Genomic DNA, 26,234 nt, shown 5'->3' on the forward strand with positions numbered 1-26,234 from the left:
ACAACTGAGTATGGAGTCCTATATTATTTTAAGGCAACTATTTAGAACATGAATTTCAAAGGTAATAAATTGACCATTTTCAGATTATTTGAACTAAACTGAGCATTATCTTTACCTAGCAACCTGTCCAGTTGGTAATTCCAAAGAACCCTTAGCATCTGCTTGCTATGTAAATGTACTGACACTAAAAAAACCTTTATTTAAACTAAACACACAGGCTTAGCTAGAAAACTCTTACGTAACAAGTGTGTGTGTTTATAGTATTAAATCCAAGTATGCATTTTGTCAGTGTACTTGCAACTACACTAGAAGTACTTTTTAATTAATTTTTAAATTTTTAAAAATGGATTATTTAGTTACTCGAGAAAGCTACAATGTCTATTCTGTAGGGCATCTTTCACAAACAGAAAGCATAATATATTCTAGGTTGTGGTTGCTGCATTCCTTAGTAGTCAGTAGAGTGTTGCAGTAGATGAGCCTTGAGGCTGTCCATGTTTTTATTTAAACAGGTTTTGCAGTGACCAAGAAGAACACATTTCTCATGTGTGTTCATCTGAGTCTGTGTTGCTTGTTTTCAATAAATGGTTGAAATGCTAGAACAAAGCAGTGTAGTGTACAAGCCATTGCTTTTTCATAATTAAGACCAAAAGTACGAAACTGCAAAACAACTGGACCCGTATGAACAGAATATAATTATAAAAATGCTTGTTGGTCACATGCTGTAAATGAGAAATTTACTTGAGAAATTTAAATCTGAAATTTCATGGTGAGTCTGAAACTGGTGCTGTATTCTGCCAGGCCAGCAGTCCTGGGCTTATGAGCCTCAGGCTGAGGCTGCATGTATAAAATCCTTCACCTGCAAACTTTCTGTAGGTGCATGCTGAGCAATTTATTATGATGCAGTGTAGCTGCCATAGACACTATTTCAAAGCACTGGTGATGTTTTTCCTGCCTGTGGTCCCCAAAGGTTGGGAATCCAATATGTCTGTTAATATCCAGACCATTTAATACACCACTTAAACCTGTCTTTCTCTCTTCTCTGTCTGGATTCCTACGTAAAGCCTGAGTTCACATGCTTTCTCTAAGGGCTAGGAACTTGTTCACCATTGACAAATCCTGATCCTACCAGCCACTGGAGGACAAAACCCCTCCCTCTGTTGCTCTAACACTGAAGCTTATCCAGCAAATTTGACAGAAGCTTTTTACATAATACACCCACAAGCCAGCACGATTCAGGCAGATTCAAGCTGAAATATATATTCAGCAAGTTGTAGGGCTTTATATATTTTTATTGTGTTGTATAGTGATAGGAATGCTATTTTAATATTATTATAGTTAAATGACAGTGCAGGTGTTTTTTTCAAGCTGAGGGTGTCTATCCTAATTGCAAAAAAACATGGCTTTGGTCATTAATAGCTGGCCTTTTAATAGTCAATTGATCACTTCAAGAGGAAATTTATTTTCATTTAAATTTTGGAGTATTTATGTGGGAACTTCCTTGTCTTAAAAGAGTTAAGGAAGGGACTGTTCTGCTGCTCTGACCAGTGCCATATGAAAGCACTTAAAATGCTGGAATTGTTTACTGCCTAAGTTGTTGTTAGTCAGCAGAGCCAATACACCAGATTTCTTTGCGGCTTTCAGTGGAAAATATTAAAAATCGCTCTTTCTTCAGTTACTTGATTTTTACATTTTCATCTGCCTTACTCACAGAACTGGCATAGGCGTAGCTGCAGGACTGCTGCCCCCCCAGGAAAAAAAAAAAAAAAAAAAAAAAAAGTGGTGGTTGGGGTTGGTTTTTTTTTTCTTTTTAAAATATATTTTTGCGTGCCAGAGGAAGTTGCATGGGAGCAGTGGCGGGGCTGTCTTGGTAAGTGTGACATGTGAGCATTACTCTGCATTTCATCCTGCCAGGCTGCAGTCGCTGCTCACCCTCCCGCCGCTCGGTGGGAAGTGGGAACGCTGCTGCCGTGCCGGGGGTCTGTGCTCCGCTCATTCCGCCTTTAATGACGGGCTGGGACTGCCTGGCTGTTTTTCTGAATTTGCGAGGCTGTCTGCTGATTGTGTCACTTAATTCGTCACGGCAAAAAACCTGATAAGCAGAAGCTCCAGCTGAAGAGGAGAATCAGGTTGGCACAGTGACAGATGTTTGGATAAAGAAGTTGGCTCAGAGAAGATGTACGGAGTCTGATTTTTATTTTTTTTAAATTTTTTTTCTATTTTTTTTTCCGCTTCTTTCCTCTTCCCCTCAATCTGAATGAAGACTATCATGGGAACTGCATTCAGGCGGTGATCAAAAGAAACACTTGAGTGATGAACTGCTTTTGCAGAAGAGGTCTGAGGCAGTAATTTGAGCTTTTTTGTGTGCGGTAGCGAGCTTGTTTTGCTGGAAGCATTCTTCCTCCCCGGTATTTCTGCCTAACGCCTTCCCTGATGGAGAGAAGCCACAGCTACTGCCCGTGATGAAAAAATGAACTCTCTGCATTGCCTGTGTCCCTGAGAGGATAACGCTGTCTGCCTTGCTGCCTTTTGGGGAGGCCGGATTCAGCCGGCAATATTATTCAAGGAGTTCATTGTCCCTGTGCTCTGACTCATCGCGTGTAAATGTACTGCAGCCGTGCTGTACATTGCAGGGTTTTTTTTTCTTCAAATTTTTTTTTTTTTTTTTTTTTTTTTTTTTTTTTTTTCTTTTTTTTTGGATAGGGAAGAGTTATTTTCCTCTAAGCAGGTCCTGAATAACTGCTGGAAACGAGATGCTTTTTTTCTGGCCGGAGTGTTTTTGACATTGAGAAAGGAAGCCGTAGAATGACGGGATGATCCGAAGTCGCGTTTATTTTCAGTCACCAGAAAGCCTGGAAGGGTTGATTTAAAACTGACCTTGCAGGAGTGGGTATAGCTCCGGCCGTCTCTCGTGGGGCAATTGTTCCTTCTTCAGTCCTGGGTAGGACGGTGTCCTATCTTCTGCAACAATGATTTCACTGTGGGGTTAGAAGGACGACGTGGAAGTTGTGACAGTAGCAAAGACAAATTTGCTTGTGAAAGGACAGCTGTGTGCCACAGAGAGTGTTGTTTGGATGGAACTGGATCTTGGGATATTTTTATCAGCTCTTTCACAGTTTCATTATTGTGGTTTCGATGCCCAGGGGAAATTTTATTTTTTAAAAGAGCGGCTGTTTTCAGCATTATCTTGAGTGTCTCAGGGTGCTGACATCTGAAGAATGAAGCCTAAGAGGGGACTGGAATGTCCTTTTTTTAAATGCTAATACACCAGCGGTGGCGCTCACACGATTGTGAGGGTGTGTGGAACAGGTGAAAGGATTTCCTCTATGGTCCCCATTGTGATACCTGTGGTCTGGTTCCAAAAATACAGCTGCTGGCATTTTTTGTTTGCTTTTGCTTCCTCAAACGGATCGAATGAGTCGAGTCTGTATTGTTGTTTTGGAGGAGGAGGAAGATGATTGTCCCACATTTATTTCCAAATTACCTCAGGAAAATATATATTTACGTCCACCACCCCCTGGAAATGTGCTGGTAAGGCATGCTGTTTGTCAGCATATTTCCTGCTTATAATACTGCTGCAAGTACTAATAGTAAATTTCCTAAGATTAACATGAATATGCATAATGTTGCAAGAAGGCAAGGTTTGTGGTAAAAACTGCCAGTACTAAAGAGGGGAAAAAACCTGAAACTTAGTTGTAGAATTAGTATTTGCAAGGGCTCTTTTTCTTTATGTTACTTTTATTTATGGTGAACACTTAACAGATCTCAGCTCTCGTATACAAGCAGAGGATTTCTAGAGGGCTTGGTAAACTGGATTTGAAGTAAATGCTTTTCCCCACTCAACCCCTCAGTCCTCAATGGTACATTTGTGCAGTACTACTTTAGAAACTGATGTAATCACTGTATTGCAAAAATATGATGTGTTTATTTTGAGAACTGATAGTATACATTGTACATGAAGCAAGAGCAATTCTAAGCTAAAATAGAAAATAGCATAAGTCATAAGCTAGGTGTAACTGTTAGATTCAAGTTACAACTTTCTGGAAATGATCAACACTGGCGACTGTGCTTTTATTGCTTTAAATTATTTTATTTTGTCAAGTTACTGACTTGCTAGCATATGTCAGCAGCTTTTCTTACTAAGAAATCTTGCTATATTTAGCAATAGATGTGTGTGAGTGTGAATTTGTTACCGTGCTTTTCTGATAAACTTTGCTTTCCCACTCTGAACAGGTGAAAATCTTTTGGTAACTTCAGTCACTTGCTAATGTAAAAGGTGTTTGTTTGCTTATATGGCATAGAATTTGTAGCATGTAACAACAGACCTGATTTCAGGATGAAGAGTTCTCTTTTCAGCTGTTATAAGCCAGTCCTCTGCTCCCTCCCCAACTCTCACCTCCCCTCTTATTTTTCCTAATACTTGATTGACTTACAGTACAAGTGTGCATTTGAGGTTTTTAAAACTTGGAATTTCTTCAGTTCTAAATACTGTCACTGGTTTCTTTATTTTACTGTCTGGGATGTTTTATGTTGTCATCATCTTGCTCGTGTTATGTGTTAAAAAACTAAAAAGGAATTATATTCTAAGATGTGATTTTTCTTCATTTCAGCCACCATTGGTTCAAGCTATATTTAATGGAGATCCTGATGAAGTTCGAGCACTGATATTTAAGAAAGAAGATGTTAATTTTCAGGTAAAAGCAAACATCAGTAGTTTTGAATACATCGTAATTTTATTTTGTTACAGTTTACTGCTACAGTAATCTCTATAAAACTTCACTAGTTTGTGAGCTGTAAATTTTAATGCTTTCATGTAATAGGTGAAGTAAAGCTTATACATGCATTTAATAGTGGGAAGGAGGAGTTGAGCTTTGTAGATTTGTGTTGATAGTAAAGATCTCATTCAGTATTCCTTTCAAATATAAGTTCAGCAGTGCTTGAATAATGGAAATTTTTTTTTGTACAGTTGCATCAGACTTTCTAAAAAGTTAGACTGTTAAATGTGATGCTATATATACTTGCATTTTAAAAATCATATACAGCATATAGTATACATTAGACAATTATAGGAAAATAGTCTGCAGTTCCAGTAGATGGGTCCAGTAGATTTTAAAAAGGGAAGCCTAATGATTATATTATGTAAAAATGAGAAATCTTGTTTACATGTACTATTTATGGTGCTGTGAACTCGGACACTGCAGAGTTAATTATAGTGAACTGAAATTGAGTTTTTTCTACTGGATGAAATTCAGCATGCAGTTACTGTAGTTGCTTTCTATTAAAATTCTGATATGCGTGTTTGACACTAAGATAATACAGCATAAACTCATCACATTGATTAGAAATTGTTTTGGTTGTTAAAGCAGACTGACATACACCACTTAGGTACTAATACTGTGAGAATGTATTTCTCTATTTCTCCTCCAAATGCATCAGAACAAGAATGATGCTAAAAAGCAAAGATTAACATATAGGTGCTACATAGTGGCAAGTGTAAGTCCATCAGAATTGTTTGGACTTTCTTCTTGAAAGATGTAAACCAGAAGCAAATACTTAGTTAGGTATGTGTATTTTGACATCTAGAAGCATTCTGCAGTATTTCTAGCCAGTCAAGGCCAGCTGAAGTGTAAGGCAGCCCTTCCACTCTCTTGAAGAGATTCAGTAGAACCCTGCCTAAGTAAACTTGCTGTTAAATCTAAACTTTTGACAAGATTGAACTTTTTTTTTTCCTCTTCTTTTTCAGTAGTTTTGCATGTTGTTAAGCAAGATTGTAGGTTGGATTATATAATATTGGAAGGCTTTCAGTTTAGTTATGAGAACATTAGTTGTGTATCCTCCCAGTCCCTTCATATTGACATGCTGGTTACATTGCCATTTTTATTTTTAAAAGCTGATTAGTCTGTATTGTCTCATTTATATTCCTGATTGTAAGTCAGATTTGCCATTCATGTCTATAGTGCCTACAAAGGGAAGTTAGTATCTTTCTGCTTTTTAATTTTTTTTTTAATTTTGTATTATAAAAGCCTCTGCTAGATTTCAGTATGTACGTGGTAGTGGTTTGGTTTTGTTTTCTGTTCCATCCCAAGTCCTGGCAAGCAGTTCCCATAAATACAAAGTCAGCAGAAGTGCTTAAATAGGAAAAGCATGTAAGGGTTTGATGTCTTTGAAGAGGGTTACCAGACTACCAGGCAGATACAGTAACGAAAAATATTGGAAGTACAATATTAAGGATATGGGGAGGTTTATATTTCACATCTTTTTTTTTTATTATTTATTTTTATTTTTATTCCACTACCTTTAACACAATGTGTGTGCATCTTAGGGTAGTATCACCCAAGGTATATTTAAAATCCATCCAGAAGAAATATGCTGGTTTTTCACAGGCACCTTCTTAAGCATAAGCCCTAGTCTTGCTGCAGCATTTAATATTACCTTCACATAAATCCCTTAAAACATTCTTTATTGGGACTAAATGAGCACATAAATTCTCCCACTGTCTGGCAGAAATGAAGTAAACTGCCTGCTAGATGATTTGTATGTGTGTGTGTGTGTGTATGTGTTTTGTTCTTTTCCTTGGGTTTTTTTTTTGTTTGTTTGTTTGCTGTGTGTACTTGACTGGAGATAATATATTCTTAAATAGTCCAGTTCCAAAGTTGTTCCCTTAGTTATATGTTATAAAATAGTGTGAAGAGTAGGGAAAAAGTGAAGTGGTTATATGTATCTCCTAATAAAGAGAGGGATCATGATAAACTGTTTTGACCGTTGTGGATTGTATGAGACAAGTGTATATTTTTTTTCCATTTTGGTATCCAAGTACTTCAGTACAGTTGTTTGAATTCCAGAGTCATTCCCTCCAATGCTTCTGCAGAGTCTTTTTTCCCTCGTCTGAAGAGCAACTAATTATTTTGCATTTTATGTTCTAATAGTTGAGATTCCTTCCTTCCTCCCTTCCCCTGAGCTGTAACTGGAGACGTAGCAGAGTTCTGCAAATTTATTTTGCCCAGAAGTGAACTGAAGATAGATCTGTTGTAGGACTTTGTTGTGATAGTGATGTTCATCTAGGAAAATATTTAGTGTCTTGATGAAATGCGAGTGTTTTTTTTTTCCTGCTATTATAATCCATCATAATTTACCTTTTAATTTTTGGCGTGTGGTATCTTTAATCATAATTGGTGATGTGAGTTGAGTATTTGTATTTGGCTACCTAAACCTAGGCTGTGGTAACTGATATTTTGCACATATGCAAAGATTGTACTCAGGTTGGGCTGTATTGGAGAATTAATCCTAAACCAGGTTGTGTCTCCTACCCCATAGTTGTTTTACTTAGAAAGATTCTGAGAATGGAGAATGGTGGCCTTTCCTAATGAGTTGCTGTGTGTCACAGCACAGAAACTTGCACAGACTGCATGGTGATGTACTGATAGCAAAAGGGCTTTTTCAGGAAGAACATTGTTCTCTGTTCCTGATACACCAAGCCTTCTTGAGTCACAGTCTCAGTCTAGATTTAGAAAGTATGTATTGTATTCTGCTCTGTATTTGTAATCTTTTGTGAAGAAAGAGCAAATTCATTTCATCCCTAGCTGCTTAAACTATGGTTTGAAAAGGCTTGTGTTCTCTGCAAGTTGGAAGTGTGCAGGATTTTTATAGGCAAAACTGATTGATAGGAACTTTGATCAAAGGTACTGTTTGAAAAGTGAACTCTCTTGAGCTTCCATTAAATGGAAAAAGTGGGGGGAAGGGGTTCCTTCTCCTGTCCTCTGGGAACCTTGAGAAACTGTGGCTGCTTGTTTCACATGGCTCTTGCTATCTTGCTATGCTCTGTGTGTGTGTGTATATGGGGGTTTTTTTGGTTTGTTTTTAAATCATCCTGAGCTTTTAAGACTTATTAGTAAGGAAAATCTTGTGTGATAACTGACACATTTAGTATCTCCTTACTAGTTAAATTAGTTTATTTCCTACTCTTGCTAATGGGATTAGTATGGGTGGTGTGAATTTTATGTGCTTTTCAGTAGTTAGTTTTAGCTAACTAAATGATTTCAGCATTGCCTGTTATAAGTCAGGATTTGTTTTGGTTTTTAAGATTTGAAGGCTTATTCACTAGTGCAAACGGTGCCATTTCTGTTTGTAAGCATAACTTCTATGAAGTATATTCACTTTAAAAGGTCATGAAAAAAGAATATTTTATCTCAACTATTTTTAACAACATAATTTTGTGTAGGGATTGCCAGCTCACTGGCCAAAATTATTTAAAGGCTGCAGGCCCGACTATTGAAATAATTGTTCAAAATCAGAATCCTTTTCTTAGACCTATTAGGATAATATTTCTTGCCATGAGAAGTGATACTTCAGGTAACCCAATATGCAGTTCATATAACCCAATTGCACTTGAACTTAGCCAAGGGGATAAACATCTGATCCTCTCTGGAACTGGTGTCAATGTGCCCCTTGCTCTTTTCATACTAAAGCCAAACAAGCACTCTTTTTGGAGGAATCACAAAATCACACAGATCTCTCCCAATGTTCAAAAGTGCTCACTGCTCCTGTTTAAAACAGTCATATTGGCATATGTGATAAGTGACATAAAGATGGAACACCTGTATTTTATTGCTTATGCGTTGTGAGGTTAAAACAGATTTAAACTATGGAACATATGTTGAAGCTGTTTTCTGTATGAGTTGGTGGAACTTTTTTCCCAATGCAAAATAGAAGATGGGAAAGTGAAATTTCACCTAATGTACTAAGGACTGCAGCAGCCAAGGTTATCTGTATAATTTCTGTTCTGCACTACTGGACATCCAGGGCAGCTCTTGATTTAATGGGCCTTTTCTTTAGTAAGTAACCAAAAAATAAAATAAAAGCTCACCTGTGCTACTATTTTGGGAAGAAAGGAAAAGAGAAGAAAACAAAACCATAGAACCAAAAGAATCTTGTTTGCCCTCCATGCCCTCCACCTGCATTAGACAGCAATGAAGTGCTGCCTGTAAATCCCAAGCTTTGTTTCTGGGGCTGGCAAGGGATATCAGCCAGCAGCACCAATGTGCTAGGGACAAACTGGAGGGCTAAGTGTGTGTGTCTGACTTTGTTACTCTGAGCAGTAGGGTTGCTGTGTAAATTGATCATTTTCAGTAGAGGTGTGGGCTCCCTTTCTGGCCCTTAACAAATGTGGGTTTGCATAACTTCTTGTTTGTGTTGTTTGCATAGTAGGGGAATGTTGCTGGTTGTCATACAAGGGTAACATGTGATGGCTTATTTGGCCACCAGTTAATTTTTTAATTCATTTTACTCTGCACGTCATTGCATTGACTGAAAGAGGAGGAAAGTTGGTTTGTTAGTCTAGTCTAGGACTTAGAATCATGAAATGGTTCAGATTTGAAGGGACCTTCAAGATCATGTAGTTCCAACCCCCTTGCATGGGCAGGGATATCTCCCACTAGATCAAGTTACTCAAAGCCCAATCCAACCTGGCCTTCTCCTACAGCATTATGTCTGGGTACCAGAAGAGTTAGATTGAGGGTCTTAAGTATCCTAGTAATTTAGGAATTAATAATGAAAGTCAAAGTACAGATTAAAAACGAAGATTCTTTGTGATGCTGGTATTCATCAGCAAAGTCCTAAAAGAGATTAAATAGAAAAAATAGGTAATGAATGTATGACATCCATCTTTATACTTAAATCTTGTGGGTTGAACTGTTGTGGGGTAACTGTTTTGTTGGAGTTTTTTTACAGACTTGAGAGTGCAGTTTAGAATAGGGAAACCTGAATTACTTAGCTGAAATATGACTTAGACAAAATATGAAAAATGTAGTAGAGTTCAATGATCTGATCTTACAAATAAATTCTGTATCTATTGAGTGTATTAAGAGGGTCTTGTTATGTGGAAAACTAATTGCTGTCTAATTCAGTAATTACACAACTGAAAGAAGTCGTTCAGAGCAGGTGAATATGTGATGCTTTTCAAATAGCAGTGGTTCATCTGTGTTTCTTTGATACTGAGGGGATTCAGAGAGGCTGCTATTAACAGGGAGTGGAAATGGTTTTGAAAGTAGTAGTTGAAAACTTTCACAGTTTTTCAGAGTTTTGTCTGGGCCAGGTAGAAGCAATGGAAAGACAGGTGTCCCCAGATCATACTGTTTTCCACTGTAGGAATATTATGACTATTGATCAGAGAACTGTTGTTTTGCAATAGTTTGTGATTTGCTCCACCTGGAATATGCTTTCAGGGAAATAATTTTCCAGGCCAATCCATCCGTAACACCTCTTGTTACTTAGATAAAGCTTCTGGCAATCAGAGCCTGTGGCTTTTCTATCTAAACTGGTGAGAAAAAATAATAGTTAAAAGCTAACATCATGTAGCAAAGACTAAGCAAGAATTGTGCACAGTTTTTAACTCTTCAAGTGTTTATGAAGAGGTGAGAGGGTATGGGTTTGCTAACTTGGTAGCTATTTTGTCAGTTTCCTGCAGGCAAAGCAGACCATTTGCATAAAGGACTTCTTTATTGGCAGCTGGAGCTGGCAATAGAAACTTGCACTAACGTATTTGGTACTGTAAGCAGCATTTTATTGAATTCCCTGGCAGGACAGACTGTGCAGGCAACACTTGTCTGGCAAGAAAGGAATTAAGCATGCAGAAAATAGTAAAATACTCCGAAGAGCACAATTTTTATATATTTTTTTTAACTGCTATCTTAATACCTGAGTGTATTAGCTTTTTTGTTCTTATTTGAGGTAATTGCTAGAGAGTTTCAATCTGGCATACATTTTATTTTGTTTTATTTTGTTTTTAATTATCAGTCACATTTTAAAATATGGAGTTACTTTGAAATTTCCAATTGGAGATGAGCATTAAATTGTAACTTGAATGATCTAGAGTGACAATCTGAATGTATTGTAATAATATCTTGGAGGAGTGCACTATTTGGACCTATGAAAAACAATCTTAAATCTAAGACCCTCTCAAAAAATGTTATAGTATCTTGTATCTCTAATTACAGCAGATAAGTATCTAGTGAAAATAGTGACACTTGATGAATTAATAAAGTACATAATATTTGCATGGTTTTCCCTATTGAGAACACTTACTCTCAGAGAATAAGAACAGATATAGATATTATAGATTGCTCTCTTCTATAATATGTTACTTATTGCTAGTGGGATTCTTAAGATCTATAGTTTCAGGTTTTATCAGTCAGGCCTAGAGGAAAAATTGTTTTAAAGCTGCTTGCTAATTTTTCAAATAATTTATCCATTTAAAATTCTGTTCAACTTTGGAGTTGTTTTTAGTTTGCATTAGAAAGCTTTCTGTTTAGTTGAATGTTATTTGTAAACTGTTTTAATTCCATTTTGTCCTTTGGATTATTAAGCACAGTGACTTGCTCCTAGTTTTCCTGCAAATAAGAAGTGTATATTGAAAAGACCTGTACGTGTGTGCATGCCTATGTGCTTATACACATACAACTTATATGTAAAATGTGTGTATATATATATTTTTAAAATATGATAGCTTATCTAATGTTAATGACAGTAAATGTATAATGAATTGTCACCGAGAACAGTCCTTTGAAATCACTGTAGGTGTTCAAAAAGCAAATAAAGCATTCCTGTCTAAACAAATACTGGAATCCTGGCAGTAACAATCCACTGCTGAGAAACACAGGCCTGGAGTCAGTGCAGCAGCTCCTGCCAGGTAACTTCTGCCTGGAGCCCAGCTCTGGTGCCAGAGCAGAGTGACAAATGTTTTGCTGGACAAAGTGGTGGGCAGTGAGACCTTGCAGAAAGCAGGTGAAGTTGTCAGGATGGGCATATATCACAAAACAAGCTGAGTTGCCTTCAGACACTTCTACTGCTCTTTCTTGAAGGATTTTTGTTACTCATCTGAATAACAATAACTGTACTCGGAACTGTACTACATAAGTTACTCAGAACAGATCTTTACAAAAGCTCTTTGAAGTCTTATTAATTAGATAGAGGTTTTTTAAATAGTTAATGGCTTTATTTGATTTTGTATGTTTATATTTTGAATGAGGTATATGTACATACGTTTTTCGTACAGATGGGAGAGAAGAAAATACATAACCTCAGAGACTAATGGTAATACACAGCTCAGTCATGTTTGTCCACTGACATCTATTAAAATATGGCTTTAGAGCAAGACCCAGATCAATTTTTCTCCTTAAAATTTTGCTTGGACAATGTGCTTGTCAATTCACTTTATTGCTTTCTGCATCTTGATCTTTGTACTTTAGTACTTTGTACTAAACTTTCTTAATGTTTCCACTGCAAACAGGAACCTCAGTTTCCTGTGCAGCCATCATTGAAATTTCTTTACATCTAAAGAATAACATAAAAATTCTGTCAACAATCCAATATTTTGGGAGAGTGTTTCTGGTGCTGTGCAAACAGGAGCGGTTTCTGACTGCTCAGAACTGACAGCATTGCATCAGTTTTAACATGGTGTGGAAGTGTCTTCTTATATGTAAGGTCTAGGAGTTGATTTTAAGAGGGACATTATATGAATAGCACAGGCAAATCTGTGTGGTGTTCAGTTAACAAGATACAAAGTCAGCTTCTAAAAGAGTTGCTGTCTAACATGCTCAAGTTTTAATGAGGTGTTACAAGGGAGTAGGTGGAGTTCTGCACCACCTTATGAGTATGTCCAGGGGTTATTTTTGTAAAGAATTAAGTCAGCTCTTGAAAACGTGAATATTCATCTTATGTATCTGAAGGGATAAGAAGAAACTGCTGTGAGGGATGAAGGGAAGTTTTTTGTATAGGACATCTTCCACTTCTAAGGGATCTGATATGAGGCTGTTTGATCTGTGGATCTGAAGCCTGACTGATGAGAGAAACAGAGAACTTTGGAGACCTGTTTCTCCCAAGTGTTGTGGAAACTTGCTGCAAGTTATATATTGTAAAGAAGATCCACCAGCTACTCAAAGAAGATACAAATTCATAATGTAGCAGTTACTTACTGTTTCTTTAAAGTTGTGGGTTTCCTTTTATTAGTGTGGAATGTTTTTCAGGCATTTCATCTGTAATGAATAATCAGATATCTTACTTCCTTTTTAGTGGTTTAGAGAGTGAATCATGTTTTTCAGGCTCCATATAATGTGCATCCAAATGGCGTCGAGTTCCTCTTCTGATGTAAAAACAGATACAGAATGTTTAAAATCATATCTGTATAATTAGGCATTTTTCTTCAGAATCAAAACCCTTAATGAGAGAACCTTGCCAGTCCAGAGAGGAAAATAAACCCTTGGTTCATGTAGGTAACACTATTTATCCTGTGCAAATTGAATTGTCACTCTTATTAGAGTGATACAAACCTTGAACAGAGTTATGGAATAATCTAATCTCAGCAGACTGCTACTTTGTACAGTGTATTCTCATAAAGTTACCATTATAAAGGGCAGGATTTTCTGAAAAGAAGAATGTATTCACATGGCATGGTGCTGCCTTGTATGGGCACTGTGAAGTACTCTGAGACTTAGTATGCATTAATATTGGTATGGTGTGCTACTTAGGCTAATATATCCTGCTTCTCATTAGGTCTTGTGAGCTCACCCTGTGCTATGCTAATATGGTTATACTGTTTGCTAGACTGGACAAACAAGCTTGGATGGCTGCATGGCAGTGTTTTTACCATATTGGTTGTACATTGAATTTGTTTTACAGTAATTGGAGATTTGACAGACAGGTTTTGTTTGGTCGTTGTTGTTTCTTTCACATCTTAAAAAAATGGTGCTGACATAGAGAGCTGTGGATAATTAGATCAAATTTAAATGTGTTTCAATTATTTTGTACTTGGGTCTCCAGTGTGATTCTTAATGATAATGATTTTGTAGATCATGTCTGATTTGCCATGTTGCTTTTAGTGATTACTGCTTAAGATTGTAACCTTCAAAGTGCAATTGAAATTCTACATTTCCTGCTGATTTTACAAAACAAGCTAGAAGCAAAGTCTTGAATAGTTAGAGCTTACTGGGGTTACTGCTGGCAGTTGCTCTGCCTGTCAAGAAAAGGATTGGTATTTGAGAACAGAACATCCCCACTGGAAGAGCAGAGAGAAGTAAAAAGCTCAGTAGACTTAATGTGCATTAACTCCCGCACTGACTCAGTCCTTAAGGAATGCATTGTTGGTAACAGCAAGATAGGGTTTGAATTTACTGATGTTTTGCAGTTATTTTCTGGGTGAAAACTTTCTTGTATATTCAGCATACTTTTGGACAAGATAACTCTGTCCATGTTGAAAGTGATTAAAGCTGCCTTATGTATCCACTGCAGAATATCTAATGCACTATCAGTAAAAACAATTATTTCTTTCATACAGTTTGGACCTTTTTACACAGGCTCTACTCAAGGTAAATACATATTGTAGGTAGAGCTATCCCATAAATGCCCAAGATGGAGGGTGACTGTGAGGTCTGGAAAGGCTCATACTGGTGTCAAGTGTGAGGACAAAGGAACTGGAAGTTCCTTTTGCAGTAAGAGATCTCTGAGCCCTTGCCCAAAGGCATGCCCTAAAAGTTCAGAGGCAATGTCTGTCTGGAATATGATTTTTTTTTTTCTCAGGCCTATGATATCAACATCTACCTTTCCATCTACAAAATAAGTGGAATTCTATTCTCTTCACAGGCTTTAATAAAATTCTACTTTTGTCTCATCCTTCCTGAATATTAATTTTATTTTAGTGTTTATTTGCATGAAATACTAGTTATGTACGAAAGGGTATATGTAATTATGATAACTTAAGAATAAATTACATGATGCTAACTTAGTGTCTCAGAAGAGTGCAAATGTCTTGCTGTAATTGCTGCTAGCTTAGCTCTTCCTATAATAAGTTATCTTCTAAGCTTATCTGCTAGCCACTTAGCCTAAGGAACAGTGAAAATTAAATACTTTTATCCTAAAATTACCAGGAATTTTGATCCTCACTAGTAGAGGTTTTCTGTTTGGTTTCTTTGGTGGTAGATTTGGGGACTTTGTTTTCTGTTGCAGACACATTGTTGGGTGGAGGTTTTTTTGACTCTCTCGTCTTCAGAAGAGATAATGTTCTGCAAGACTTGGCTGACTCTTTGTCTCTGTATTAGCATAGATTATGTTTGAGGCTATTTTGAGTCAGGAGTTCAGAATAGTGCAAGGGTCTCTTAAGAGATGGACTTTGTGTGTAGCAGCTAGATGACCCTACTTGATGAAGGTATTGAACTTAACACACAAACAAAACATTTCAGCTTACTCCCAAGAAGATGTGCTAACATGAAAAGCAAAATCTGAAAAACCTAATCTTTTGCTGTCACCAAGATGATGCATTTAGTGAGATAGTTACCTGATTTAGATCAGACACACATAGGGTTCTCATTCCAGCACAAGCCTTTGCCATGAAAAAGGCCAAAACCCCAGCTTTTCTGAACAAAAGTGTCATTGGCCTGAACGTAATGTGGTGGATTTAAACTGGGATGGAGATGTGCATACCTTACCTAGTGTGGTGTGATCTTTCACTGGAGCATAAACAGAGCCTGTATTGTACTGTTTTCTCCCTTGGCATATTTTCTTGCTCATGTCCTCAAATATTACAGACAGATGACAGAGTAAGATGAGGCAGCCACTGTCCCTCGTTCAGCCTGATCAACCAGAGCAGGCTGGGTTACGTAATGTGCTCCACATCACTCTGCTGTCACTGTGGAAGGTCCATCATTTTCATATGCTGCATTCTTTTTTTCAACAATAGTTTCACATTTACTTATAATTTTTCTTATCAGCAACTCCATTGCAATTAAATGCTGGGAACTATTTCTGCCATACATATCAGGTGAAGGTTTAGAAATCACATACTTGGCATTTGAGAGGGGCAAAGCCACAATAATGTATTTTCTAATGGCATGTAGTTTTTAATGCTATAGAGGGTTTTTTTTGAGTATGTTTTAATTTTAATTACAGGGTTTTTTTGCTGTTGGCATCCCTGTTCCCACCACCACCCCCCAAATAGTCTAGTATAGTAACAGTCTTGGCCCTAAAAGATGGTCTGTTAAAGGAAATTAAGGGAAAGAAAATACACCCAGAATGTCTCAGCTGTACTGTGAGATCAAGTTGCTTCTAACAAAGTGTAGAGAATAGCTCTTTATTTGTTCTATGTATTGGGCAAGAATTCAGTAGCCTTTATTAAGTGATAAATGGCACCAAATTCTTAATGTTGGAACTTCCAGTGAAAGAGAGCAGCTCACAAAACCTGCTCAGTTATTCAGGTCCTTATCCAATACCCAAATGGATGCTTGAGTTCACCCACAAGCAATCCTAGCAGTTGTGTAGACATTAGGCTCAGCTTTTCTTAAAAGCTGTGCTTGTTCTGTATGTGAGTTCAAAAAAACAAATTAGTGAGAATTACCATAGTGCTACAAAACCCACATGAGACATAAAAGTCGAAGGGTATGAGAAGACATTTATTTCCAAAAAGCACTCTTAAATTAGTGCTTTCAAAATACAAAAACTGAAGAGAGCTTTTTGAGATTACTTAGTTGGAAGTGGAAAAATATACAGATGATTGATTGTTTCAAAATACATCTTATGAAATACTTGACTCCATTTATAAAAGTCTTTTTGCTGTGTACTTCTTTATCTGTGAGAAGGATGCAATGTCTATCAATGCTACAAGCCCTCTTGTCCTGTGTTGTGATTGATAATTTTTGACCTTCAGAAGTAACATAACTTCTAACAAAAGTAGGAAAATTACCTTGATTCTCTAGTCATTGGCAGAGAAAAGCAGGTCTTCCAGAAACTAAATGAAAAAAGAAGCATTCTGTATTCCATAAATTTTTGCCTGCCTTCATAGGAAAACAGGTTATTTTTGAAGATTTAGTACTTCACGACCACCTTGAAAACAAGGAATGCTCATGAACTAAATCTCACTCACACCTTGACCACATCAAAATAACTTACATTTTTTGAGTGTACATCTTTAAAGTAGAATTTTTCCCTCTTGTTCTCTGAGACTGTGGGATCTGGGGTCCAGCCACCTTTATCCTAGATAGGGCTGAAGCTCAATAGCTGCTCCTTGCACTGAATGTGACTTGTTTCTTTTTATTTTTGTTTGTCTTTCTTTTGCTGTCTTGGTTTTAAGTGGACAGGACTTCAAACAGTTACCTGTGAATAGTCTTTTGTGCCTGATGACGTAAGACAACTATCATTTGAAGACTTAATTCTCTGAAAAGATATCCAGAACAGTGCTATTTAACAGTATGACTTGTTCTGAATGTCAGTTTCCCTTTCTGCCAGTGTTTCTATGTGGTGTAGTGCAAACTTGCATTCCAAGTTACACTTCCCTAAGTTGCTCTGGTCATTGGGGTTTAGGATTCTGTGGAAGTTGAACCAGCAGATTTTCTTCCATCCCCTTCCTGTCAAGTTGTTCTGCTAAGTGTTGATATTAAAGACCAGAAAGTCTTTTGGACAAATAGTACTGTGGCATTCTATTATTGTTTATGTAACTTGAATTCTTTATATTATTTGTGCAATTTTTATTAAATGTCTTTTCAGTAATTTCTTGGGTATACTAGAAGGATACAACTGAGCTATCTAGTTTTTAAAAACAAGGGATTTTGATAAGAATGGTAGAAGAGACATGAATGTTACAATATACTATATCATGATAGTACATATGAATGCTTCATGTTTTTTTCTGTGCCAAATTAGTTTTAATGATTCCAAGCAGATTGATATTGCTGTTTCAGGCATTTCAAAAAGAAACCAAACTTTCAGTGTGCTTTTTATTTATAAAATAGATTTTATTTTCTGGATGGATTGTGTGTGATGGTTCAGTGAAGATAAGAGGTTTTAATGAGTTTCAGTTTTACTACTTGAGTAGAATCAAATGATCATTAACTGAATGGGAAGTAAAATAATTCCAGTGGTTTTTAGTGCTGCTCTGTGAACTTGAACTTCAAATTCAATGGCAGAAATTCCATTTAAAAGATGCCTGGAGGCATCAGTTTAAACGATGATGCTTTTGGGATTACAAAATATGTCCAGACAGCAAAGCCATGCAATGTCATATCTTCCCTGCCTCCTCCTCGGTGGGTATTACCATTTGTCTTTGTGTCCCTGTAATGTGAAATGATACGTGAGAGACAGTATGATTCCCCTCTTGGTAAAGGAAACACTCCAATGTTTGACATGCTATTTTTCTGTAAGACTTCAAGTACACTCCAGGTTTTTTGTTAATGAAGAAACATAATTGCCTGACATGTTCTAATAACCAGAAAAGGAAGGACAACTGTCCTGTAAGGAAGTGCATTGTAACATACATAACCGTAACCATTATTACAGACTCTAGAACTCCCCTGTAGGATACTTTACCCCCCACCACCACCCAATCTCTCATCATGGCAGATACCTTATTGTCCCACAAGGAGGTTTCCTATCCTATGTTCATTCTGTTTTTCATTCATTTCTCAAGGTGGGAATAGAGATACCGTTCGAAAATTTTTCTAGCCAACTTTCTTAGCCTTTTATCACTTCCATGAGTGTCAAAATCAGAATTGTCCATTTCTGCAGTTGTTAACTCCACTCAGTTAGCATGAGTGCCTCCCTCTTTTGCCCCATTCACCCAGACCCAGGTTAAACTTATAACCTGTTTCTGAAACGTGCCCATATGCAAAACCTGAACAGCTCTACGGTTTGATTGAACAGCTGAACAGCTCAGTGTTTGATTTTGATTTGAAAAACCAAATTTTGGATAGGAGAGTTACTGTCTTCCTTGCAATAACATAGCTAATGCTCTGTCCTTCTAACAGTCTAAAAGTACTGTGCTTTCTGGTTACTTTGTGTAAAAATTACCTGGTTTGGGGATTTTTTTTTTTTAATTATTATTTTTTGTAGTAATTGAGAAAACTGAGTTTTTGCTGTTGAAGAACATGCATGCTTAGAGTGACATTCGTGTGTTTGTATAAGCTCTTGGTGTTTCCTAAAACAGGGTTTCTCTGACCCTTCTCCAGGCTGGTTTGTAGTTCTCTTCTGACTTGCCTTTGGTTTTGTTACTGTGTGTGCCTACTGCTGCCATCCAGTTTTTAGGGTCTTCTAGAGCTATGGTGGCACTCACAAAGAATTTAATGGTTTAATCCACAGTGTGAAAGTTTTTGTTACTGTTACCTAGAATTAAGTCAAAGAGCATACACTCTTAAACTGGTACTAAAGGTCTTAACTAGAAACAGCAGTGGAGTTTAGCAGGTTACAGCTGAAGGACCCTTGTTACTACAGATGCTTCTTTTCTCCTACAAGACAGGATCTCCAGAGGAGGGCAAAAATTCCTACTAGTTTTTTTTGTGTCTGCTTGGAAGTCTAGATTTGTTCTTAGTTCAAGAAATTCTGGCATTAGTTCAAGAAATTAATGATAAATCATGATAAATTTAGTCATGTCAGTTCTGAGGTACCTATCATCTGGCTTGAAAGGGTACTTTGTGGTTAGCTGTGCAATATGTTTGGGGGTTTTTTGTGGCTAATGAGATGCTTTCCTCCTGTTTCTAAGAATGCAAAAGCCCATTACTGTCACTTGGTAAGCTTTTGCTCACTATATAAGAGCTGCATCTTAAATTTGAAATTTGGTGGGAGAATAGATGTCTGATTCTACAAATCATGTCACCCAGAATTAGAAGTGTAGTAGTTTTTTGACAATGTCAAGTTCTGAGGATTAAGAAATACTGGGGAAAAAAATCCAAAGAAATAGCAGGTTAATTAAACTTGAGGTTAGAATATGAAATTAGTCACAGATTTACAAGATTTGAAAGCCTAATACTTAATTTTTCTCTTCCACTTCCATTTGACAGTAATACAACTAATTTTCAAATTCTAGTTATGTGTTTTTAGAGTAACACTTTGTGATTGGGCATACTTCCAAAGGGCTAGTGGTGTCAATTATAGAATTGTGTATCTATAATATACTTCTGTAAAGTTTAAAGCTGAAATGTAAAAGCCAGCTATTTAGATGTGTTCTATTCTGTGTTGAGGAACAATAAAAAAATATTTAGACAGTTACTCTGCCTTAACGAATGACAATTGAAAAAAACAAGCAAGATCTGCAAAGAAAATTCAGTGTAGTACTGGGACTTCACACTGAGAGAGACCTCTGTGCTATTGGACACCATCAAAGAATGTGAAGTATTTTGTTATTGTGCTCTTATACCAGGAGTTACAAATCATGCTTTCTCTCTAACTGGAAAATACACCAAGTGAAATGTTAAATTTAAAAATAGTTCCACTTGTGAGAGATGTTTATTAAAGATATTACAGGGTATGTAGGAATTGAAACTCTTTAAAGATTTATGATTGTGTATTTAAGGTTGGTTTCTGCCAGGAACAGATGGTATTGAAGCAGACAGCTGACAAGTGATATAGCAGAAAACACCCATTAAATGAGATTTTGTAATTGTGATCATGAAATAACAAGAGTATTTTGAAGTTTAATTGCAAATTTGGTTTTGAAGAACAAATAAGATAGAAGAGTTTTTGTGAAGGGGAAATTTGTACTCTTGTTTTGTTGGTTTGGTTTTGTTGTTGTTTTTAATGCTTTAATTCAAAGATATCAAATTAGTGGATGTTGAACCATCTGAAGGGTTAGTACAAGTTATATTGTACTACACCCAGCAAGGATATGACAGTCTTGCTGGATAGGTTGGGATAAGAGTGATCTGCCTTTAAGGCATTTAGCTCCTTAAAGCTCTCTGTATTTGTATGTAGTTACTCTCAATCAGTGCTGAATCATTTTCAAATGAGGGATAAATTGTTACATCTCAAAGATACTTTCTACTTCAAAAAGAGAGGCTAATGGTGTGTGTTTGAATTAGCCAAAGAGATGTCCATTGTAGAAGTTCTGATCCATTAAATAACCAATGAAACTGTTAAATCCTATGCTTAAGGTAAAATGAACAGGAAGGTGGCGTTACCTTTGTCCTAGGTTATGGGGGATTATGAAGAACCTTTGTTTCATCTTTGGTTTTCATGGTCATAAAGCCTTTTCCCCTGTTCATTTCTCATGTTGTAACACAGTCTGAAACAGACATTTTGAAAAATTTCTTTTAGTGTTGCTTAAGTTCATCAAATCAAAGGGACAGCACTAGGGACAACATTTAGTTCAGTATGATTTATCAGTGCTGCAAGATGTCTGCTTCCAAAGTTGCTTAATAAAACTGAAAGCTTCATTAGTGTTATTTATTTTTAATCCTTTTTATGCAGCATGTGCAGACGAAATTCATTCATCAAATGATAACTACTGTTCAATAAAAAGCTGATCTGCACAGCAGTATTTTAGTAGCATTTAAAATACAGAAGTGTCTTTACTTGTACAAAAATTTCATTTATTAAAACTTGCCAATAAAATGTAAGACTTCAGATGGAGCAAAATTAGAATTTTCTTTTAATGGAAGCAGACTTTTGCATATTGATGAGAGCTTGGTGAATGCAACATTTCTGCTTTTGTAAGAAGTTCTGAAAAACAGGTTTTTATGTACTGGATCAGAAACTTTTCTCACAGACAAAGTTAAAAAATTGTTTGGAAGCAACATAAAGTGCCAGCTGTGAAACTGGGAAAAAAAGATCTCAGGGCACCTTCAGCATGCAGAATACTTGTGGTCAATAGAGACCCTGGGGCTTGGGATTGTTGAAATACCAAGCCCTGGAGCTGACCCAGAAGATGACAAGCTGTGAGCATCCCAGCAGGGCTGCCCTGATGCTTTAGAGCAGGGAAATTTCCACCAGCCCTCTGCAATATATATCCTCCCAGTTTGTTCTCCCTGCTGCAGAACTGGGAGCTGGGTTTTGAGTATTTTTTCAGCTGTCAGCTTCGTAGCAGCAAAACTGAAATATTTGCGTGACTGGGAACACACAGCTTGGAAACACAGGAGTGCTGGAGTGGAAAAGTTGCTGTGTTTTAGCTGCTTTTGTGCTTGTATCCTGGTGGTTTAGGGATGATCAATAATTTCCATTAGTAGAGGTTAGATTTTTGGAGATATGTGGCTTGAATTTATCAGAAACATAGATGTTTCACAAAAATATATATGAGGTGTGGTGGTCTGCAATTTTCTAGACAAACAGCTCCCTTTTCTCTAATATTTTACTACAAGTTTTCTCTTTGGTTATATCAGATTGGTTACTTGCATGACTTGTATGACTAAGATTTTTTTTAAAAAAACAAAACCAATAAAACCAGCCACAAAAAAACCAAATCAACAGCACATGCAATTAAAGTTTTGATAATGAGATTTGCTCTTTAAGTGGGGAATGCAGTTTCTCCTTGTGTTCCTGAGTGAATGCTGTCTGTACAGAAGGATGTACTCATGGGCCATCTTATTTTCTCCAGTTCTGCAATAAAATTGCAGACAGTATAATATCATGCTCATGTTTCTTTGTTCCTTAAACTGTAGTTTATAGTTCCTTTAGCACTTTTGTGCTTCTTTTCCTATCTCTTTTTTTCTTTTTTTTTTTTTTATTTATTTCCCTTGGATGGCAATTCCCCAGTTCCAGGGGCTGTCTTTTTTGTCACAAGTATGTAATCTGCAATTCAGACATACTAGCAAGTACTTGGTAATGTGAAGTATTACACAGTGGTAAAGATAAATAAGTGGTATTGATTCCTTACTCAAAGTGCATTGACATCAGGTTTGCATTGCTCAATTGTGAATTACTTGTGTGTAATTTAAAAAATTGCATTAGGAAACATTGATATGATGGTGACTGTGTAACTTCTGAGCAGGTACTAAGCAAGGAGTAGGTTGTTTGCAACAGGGTTGTGTGTGTGTGTGTCTCTTGAGGGAGGTTGAATGTTCTAAGTTCTGAAATTGTGTTTATTTCAGATGGGTCTCTGCTCAAGTTTTGCTATCAGAACTCTCCTGCCTTGAACTTTAATTTTCTTCTTGTATGGTGCTACCTCTCAAGTAGGGATTGAGTCAATAAGGGATTTTTGGCATGGGCAAGCAGTGCTTTTCACAATAAGATTGCAATTAAAATGTGTGTTAATTTTACCGTAGTTGTGGTGCAACCATTGAAATAATAGAAATGGCTTGAAATTTTAAAATTCTTGGTGCCTGTAACCTTGATCTTTCACTCCCAGTGTATTTGAAGACATCTAAGGAAGAGCTTCAACCAGAACCAGGGTGCTGACTGATGATTTGATTCTTTTCTGATTTCTCAGCAGCCTTCTCTCAGAGAGCAAACTGGTTGATTCTTGCTTGCATCTGTCACTTACTGTGATGTGAAACCAATCTTATTTTTCAGAGTAAGCTATAAACTGGTGCAGGAAAATTGGCATTGATCCTGAAACAGTTGAGATGCACTTTTTCTTAGTCTTTCAAAAGGGAATCTTGATCAGTATGTACTGTGTATGGATAAGTTCTCTCACTTGCATTTTGATAAGGACCCTAGATCAGCCTTAACTAACTGAAAGTGCTGGGTCTTATTTGTGTCTCAGAGTGTTTTCTGCAAAATAAATTGCATCTCTTCCTTCTCTTTGCTTATCTGCAGGAAACAAAACAGTTGAAATTGGATTTCAGTATTTTTGCTCCTACTCACTCCAGCTGCTTTTCTATTTTCTGTTTAAAAAAAACCAACAAACTGCCGAAACTAACCTTAAACTTTCCAAAGAAAACATTTTTCACCAATTGTTGTGTATGAAGCTGACACTCCATTTCTAACTGTGTAGGACACCCTCAAGTTCCTGTCTATGGTGATTTCTAACTAATGGGTTAATGTAAAGATGTGATAAGCATCTGCCAGTCTGTATGTCAGGAAAACACTAGTTGACTATGTAGCTATTCAAGAGTTTCTTAGGGGGAGAAGCATGCTTGTCTTAATAAATGTGTCTCACATCTTTAGAGTAATTATGTTTTCTAAAATATGAAATGTACAATATATAGAAGATGCACTTTTATGCAGTGTTTTTTCATAACTCACTACAGAATCTAAAGCATACTTTTTTATTTTAAATAAAACCTTTTTTCCCCCCTCTTACCACAGGATAATGAGAAAAGGACCCCTTTACATGCTGCTGCCTATCTGGGAGATGCAGAAATTATTGAACTACTTATTTTATCTGGTATGTTTTGTTCCTGTTAATGGAAAAAATAAGTATGCACATTCAAAGAAATATTTATATAGATCTTAACCTGTGTAGCCTTTATTGTAATATTTAATATGTCAAAAATTAAAGATGTTTGTACTGAAATGTTGGTTTCCAGACTTATCAGTGTTATTAGTTATGCTCTAGAACAGTTATTTGTACAAAGCTTTCTCAGCTGCAATTGTTTTATTTGTAGTTTGTTCAGTTTTAGGTAGTTTAGTTTAAAGAATTTAGTTTAAAGAATTATGCTATTGGTAGAGGTTAGCACCATTGCTTTGGCCTTCTAAAAAACAAAGTTGAATATAGAAATGGCATCTGGAGTTGGTTACGTTATTTTTCAAGTATCTTCTGCTACTGACTTAAATTCACAGAATGTAATGAGGATCAGATGAAAATATCCTTTTTTCTGTTTGTTTGTACTAAGTCAAAATGCCAGTTTTGTAAAAGAGTATGCTTCCATCTTAAAAAAACCAAACCAACAAACAAAACCAAAAGAGTAGAAAACCCAGAAACTAAACCAAAAACCTGAAAGCAAAACTTCATGACTGAGATGGTGAATTGATCGCCTTTGTTCTTGGCCATATCTACTCATCAGGTAGCCTAAGACTGAATTAATGATGTGGAATGTTAAGGCTAAAATAGAATAAAACTTGTAACAGTCCCAGAGTACTAATTTTAATCTTCAGTCTGCTTAGTGGCATACCTTACCTGGGCAAAGTTGGCTATTTCCACTCCATCAGCCTTCCTATCAACCTTTAATAAAAAAGTTTGCTTTAAGGAAGATTACAGGAGTCTCTTCCAGACTTTCAATTGAATTATCAGGCAGAATTTAGCTTGTTTATAATTAGGCAAGTTATAATCTTCTCATTTTATGTGTGTGTGTGTGTATATATATATATGTAAAAATTTGTACTCTGTATAATTACATATATTTAGAATTAATTACTGTCACAGTGTTTGGTTTGTTGTTTTTTGGGTTTTTTCCTCTCTCATGGATCTATTCTGTAGTAATAATTTGTCCAGAAATATTCACTTGTCTTGCTGAGAAGGTGCTATATTTCCCTATCAAGAAAAAAAAAAAAAGTTCTGGTGAACTGAAAATATATAATGACCCTTTCTTCTGAGAATATGTTTTGGATTTGGCGAGGTTATTTCTTATTGCTTGGATTTTCACTGTGATTTAGAGAAGGCAAGCAAAAACTCAAAACAGCTAACCATGTAAAATCTGCAGAGTTGTAGTCAGCTTCTTCTGGGAGTAAAGCTTCTGGCTGGTTTGGGTGAACAAAGTCTCGTTACCAGAAATGTGGGTGAAGAAAATGTCTCTTTCATGAGCAAAGGGCTTTATGGAAGGTAGGGAGATTCTAGTTCAGATACTAATGAAACAAGATCCTGACTAGGGGGTGGCAGTAGAGGAAAAAAGGTTGCTCTTGCTGTTTGGGCGTGTTGCCTGGGTGTATATATAAGAAAAACTGGAGAACAAAGGAGGGAAGCAAAAAACTATATATGAGGGCTGTGTGAATAGTCAGAAGTTGAGCTCTTGTGTAGAGGAGAGGTTGTGGGGTGCTGCTGTGTCTGGAGGTTGTTCAGGAAGACTGAGAGGCATTGATTTAATAAAAATCAAGATTTACTTGCACAGAACAGCATATTAGTTGCAAGCTCAAAAGCTTTGGAGGTGTGGAATACATAGGCAATACAAGTCTAATCTCACTGCAGTCATGCAGTGCTGTGGATTTCTATTACATGTTTGTGCTTTGCTGTAGAAGCACAGCTTCATGAAGTGTGCAGGAAGGGGCTGCTCTGGGAATGAATCAGGGTGGTACAGTAAAGGAGGCACAGCTGCCATTTTTTAATGATTTTCTAAGTGAGTTAAGAGGTTCATTAATTACAGGATGAGGAAGTGATGTCTGCATGTTAAGACTGTTGAGTTTGAAAGGCTGTGCTGTATGTACTCAGGCACTACCCTGCATATTATCTGCTTGAAAGCTGTAGTTTTAGGCAAGCAGCTTAAACCAGACTAAAAAGTAGTCTTCAATTTAGTCTTCCTCATTTCTGAATGCTGGATTTGGAATCTATCTGGTTTTTAAAGTGTAAGCACTCACAGCTGTTCTGAAGTGCTTCACCAGATACTACTCGGAGAAATCAGATC

At 36.7% G+C, this 26,234-nt stretch overlaps 1 protein-coding gene across 2 annotated transcripts in view; it reads left to right on the forward strand.

The window, feature by feature from the left end:
• The window catches only part of ANKRD28 (ankyrin repeat domain 28), a 118,740-nt gene that overhangs the window by 39,427 nt on the left and 53,079 nt on the right, over positions 1 to 26,234 (forward strand). The window contains exons 1-3 of one of the 2 annotated variants that reach the window (XM_071735562.1): positions 3,178 to 3,528; positions 4,608 to 4,691; positions 23,986 to 24,064. In XM_071735562.1, coding sequence (XP_071591663.1) covers positions 3,412 to 3,528; positions 4,608 to 4,691; positions 23,986 to 24,064 — 280 coding nt within the window. In that variant the 5' untranslated portion in view covers positions 3,178 to 3,411. Of the gene's footprint in view, positions 1 to 3,177; positions 3,529 to 4,607; positions 4,692 to 23,985; positions 24,065 to 26,234 lie in introns of those variants that run through there. The other variant, XM_071735563.1, reaches the window with a different exon arrangement.

The sequence above is a fragment of the Heliangelus exortis genome, chromosome 2 (assembly GCF_036169615.1).
Source record: "Heliangelus exortis chromosome 2, bHelExo1.hap1, whole genome shotgun sequence".
Taxonomy (NCBI): domain Eukaryota; kingdom Metazoa; phylum Chordata; class Aves; order Apodiformes; family Trochilidae; genus Heliangelus; species Heliangelus exortis.